This window comes from Monodelphis domestica, chromosome 5, assembly GCF_027887165.1.
Source record: "Monodelphis domestica isolate mMonDom1 chromosome 5, mMonDom1.pri, whole genome shotgun sequence".
Classification (NCBI taxonomy): Eukaryota; Metazoa; Chordata; class Mammalia; order Didelphimorphia; family Didelphidae; genus Monodelphis; species Monodelphis domestica.
The window spans coordinates 27,504,484-27,507,791 of NC_077231.1; the positions used below are offsets into that span (position 1 = coordinate 27,504,484).

Genomic DNA, 3,308 nt, shown 5'->3' on the forward strand with positions numbered 1-3,308 from the left:
CTTTCTCCCTAGGCTACTTCTTTAATTCCTGCTGGGAGCCATCAGGCCACAATGCCTTGACAGAGTCACGGGTGGTAGCTAAGGAGGCCACATAGTGGCCCTTGGCAAGATGTGATTGTCCACACAGTCCCCCTTACATGACCTCTCATCAATGCCCCTTACCTATGAAATTGACATGATTATTATTTCCCCTAGTCTCAGAAGGAATAATGCAAGAGCAAAATACCTGTACCCTAATTCTCTAAAACATCACCAAAAGATCAGACCCTCAAACCCTATACCAAAAGACTATCATGGGTTAACTTTTACTTAGGTACATAATCTGAAACTGTAGCTACAGGCCAAGCCCAGAACTTCCCCACCCACAGAAACCTATTCTCATGAAGCCAGCACACAAATCAATCATAAAGGCCCATATAAAACGTACAAGTGCATCAAGCTTCAATATGCCTCAGTGACTCGACTTCACAAACCAGTAACTCGCCAGTGGGAAACTTCCTAGTAAACCCTGAAAAATGACCAGTCTAATTTTAAGTCTGAATTGTGTTCCCTGTACCTTTCAACCTCAATAATATGATTGCTGAATTGTCTTTTACAAACATCTGATTTATTATTCCATTTTATTAAAAGTAATAAGTAAATTTCCTTGATTTTTTATAAGCTCAAAACTCCTCACAGGGTAATGAGAAAATTAAGCCACCTGTGATGAAATAATTTATCTTGTAAGCTGTCTGTAATCACAATATAAGAATATAGAATGTTAATCAAGTGACTTGTTAAAAGTTAATGTTTCACTTTCCCAATTATCTCTCTTTGAACATGTGTGTTGGGTAATGTATCTGTGTGCCAAGAAAATGGGTATAAAAATAAACAACAGGCCTGGGGATGGTGGAGCAGCTATCAGATGCAAAGCAATCCCATGGCCGTAATGATTAAGCTGTCTTCTATTTGTTATTTTCTTGACTGATCATTTGCCACCTGTCAGGAACCCTTGGAGTCGTGAGTGAGGATGGACCTTACCAGTGGCAAATTCCCACTATGAAGTCAGAATTGTCTGTGGATGGCTATCCTTAATCAGGACACTGAGGGGACTCCTCTCCTAACCCATGCTTCCAAGATCAGGAATCTTCACACTGTTCAAAAGATCTAGACACTCAAATCACATCTATTCTATCCCTATTCCTTTACAAAGATCTTGTGTTAATGGTGAAGAACACTCAGTATGCCAAATAAGATATTTTTGGACAAAGTCAATAAAGGAACTTTCTTTTCTTGACAACAAATATTTGTTACAAGGATTTTGATCTTTTTATTTGAGGTCAAATTTGAGAACAAATAAATGTCTGACATTTGAAAAATAAATTTTAATTTTTTTTAAATCAGGAAGCTTCTCTCAACATATAAAAAAGGAAGCCAACAAACTACTGAACCACTCAAAGACTTCAAAGATGTTTTGTTAGCTTTCTTCTCAGGGCTCCCATTACCTCCTTGTTCCTCAAAGTATAGATAAAAGGGTTGAACATGGGCGTTACAACTGTGTAGAAAAGGGAGAGGATTTGATCCATGTCCTTAGAAACATTGCCTCCAAGTTTCACATGGGCAATGATCCCAGTCCCAAAGAAGAGGGTGACAACCAGTAGGTGGGAAGAGCAAGTAGAGAAGACCTTTTGGCGTCCCTGAGCAGAGGCTAATCCAAGGATGGTAATGAGGATGCGAACATAGGAAAACACAATCAGTGCAAAGGGAATAATGATAACAATCAGGGTGAAAATAAAATTCCCAAGTTCAGCCCAGAATGTGTCTGCACTGGCCAGCTGTAAAATGGGCAAATTATCACAGAAGAAGTTGTGAACAATGTTGGAGCCATGGAAAGGCAAGGTAAAGATGAGCATAGCATTGCTGGTACCTGTGGTGATGCCCACAATATAGGACACACCCACCATACTGACACATACCTGTCTGTTCATCAATGTGGCATAGTGTAGGGGCCGACAAATAGCAGCAAAACGGTCATAAGCCATGGCTGTAAGCAGGCAGCATTCAGCAATGGCAAAGAGAATAAAGAAATACATCTGAGTGAAACAGCTGGCAAGAGAGATGAAAGGATGTAAGGAGAGGAGATCACCCAGCATCCTAGGCACAATAGTTGTAGTACAAAAAATCTCTAACAAAGAGAGATGTCTGAGGAAGAAGTACATGGGAGTGCTCAGGGCTGAGTCAAGCAGGGTAAGGGTGATGATCAGGGAGTTGCCCAACAGGATGATCAGGTAGACAAAGAACACCCCCCAAAACAGGGAGAGCTGATAAGTCCCCAAATCTGAGAATCCCAACAAAATAAATCCAGTCACTCTTGTCCCATTATCCTCATCCATATCCACAAATCCAGGTCTGGGGCAGCACCAAGGAGAGTTGTTAATCGTCCCAAAGTAAAGGAAAAAACAGTCAAACTGCTGTAGCAAGAGAAATCCAGGTTAGACAAGTATAGACAGTGTTATTGATAAGCAGGGTGAATATGAGAATGTTCTCTCTGAAAAAAACTATAACATAATTTTTTTAATCTATCATAAGTAAAATGAGAAATAGGTTAGAAACCAGTTGCTATATGCAACATCACTGTGATATCTTCCACTTCACAAAGTCCTGGGTTCCTGGGATAGATACCTCAGGCTTTCAGTATTAAAGGCAAATAAAGATGTAAACAGCTATCTGGAGGAATAAAGAAATAGTGTGAGAGGTAGAAAAGAAGAAAAGAAAAAAGAAATAAAAGAAAAGAGTGAAAAGAGATGAGAGAAGATGTGTAAAAGAATGGAGAGGGAGTGAAGGAGAGAAATAGAGAGAAGAGGAAAATGAGAAAGAGGAGAAATCAAAACAGAAAAAGAGAACCACTGAGGAAGACAGAGTGAGACTCAGAAGAAAAAGAGAAAGGCTGGGTGAAACTGACCTTCATATTTGATCTCCAAGACCCATGTGTGTCCTTCCCATAGTCCTTATTAGAGGTAACTGCTGCTAGGAGCCATCCCCAAGTGTTTTTCTGATTTATCATCCCTGAGTCATAGCCCATGGGGAGTTGGATCCCCAGAGCAAAGAGTTGGAGAAAGGGAGATGAGACAATAGTCTAGAGCAGCCCATGGCAAACCTTTCGAGTTCGAGTGTCTAGAGGGTAAATTCGAGCCCCCCCCCCCCCCTGCCTTACCCAAGAGAGCTGAGGGAGGAAGTGCTTGCTTTGGGTGACTGGACAGAGAGGTAGGGCATGCAAAAATGTCCTCAGGCACTGGGAAGAGAGGGAATGGGGCACCTTTCAGAATGCT

At 41.1% G+C, this 3,308-nt stretch overlaps 1 protein-coding gene across 1 annotated transcript; it reads right to left on the bottom strand.

Moving 5' to 3' along the window:
- Window positions 1-1,442: 1,442 nt before the first annotated feature.
- Window positions 1,443-2,372, bottom strand: LOC100025151 (olfactory receptor 9-like). Its single transcript, XM_001376150.4, has one exon. It carries the CDS (start codon window positions 2,370-2,372, stop codon window positions 1,443-1,445), a length of 930 nt encoding a protein of 309 aa, XP_001376187.2.
- Between the last annotated feature and the right edge of the window lie 936 nt (window positions 2,373-3,308).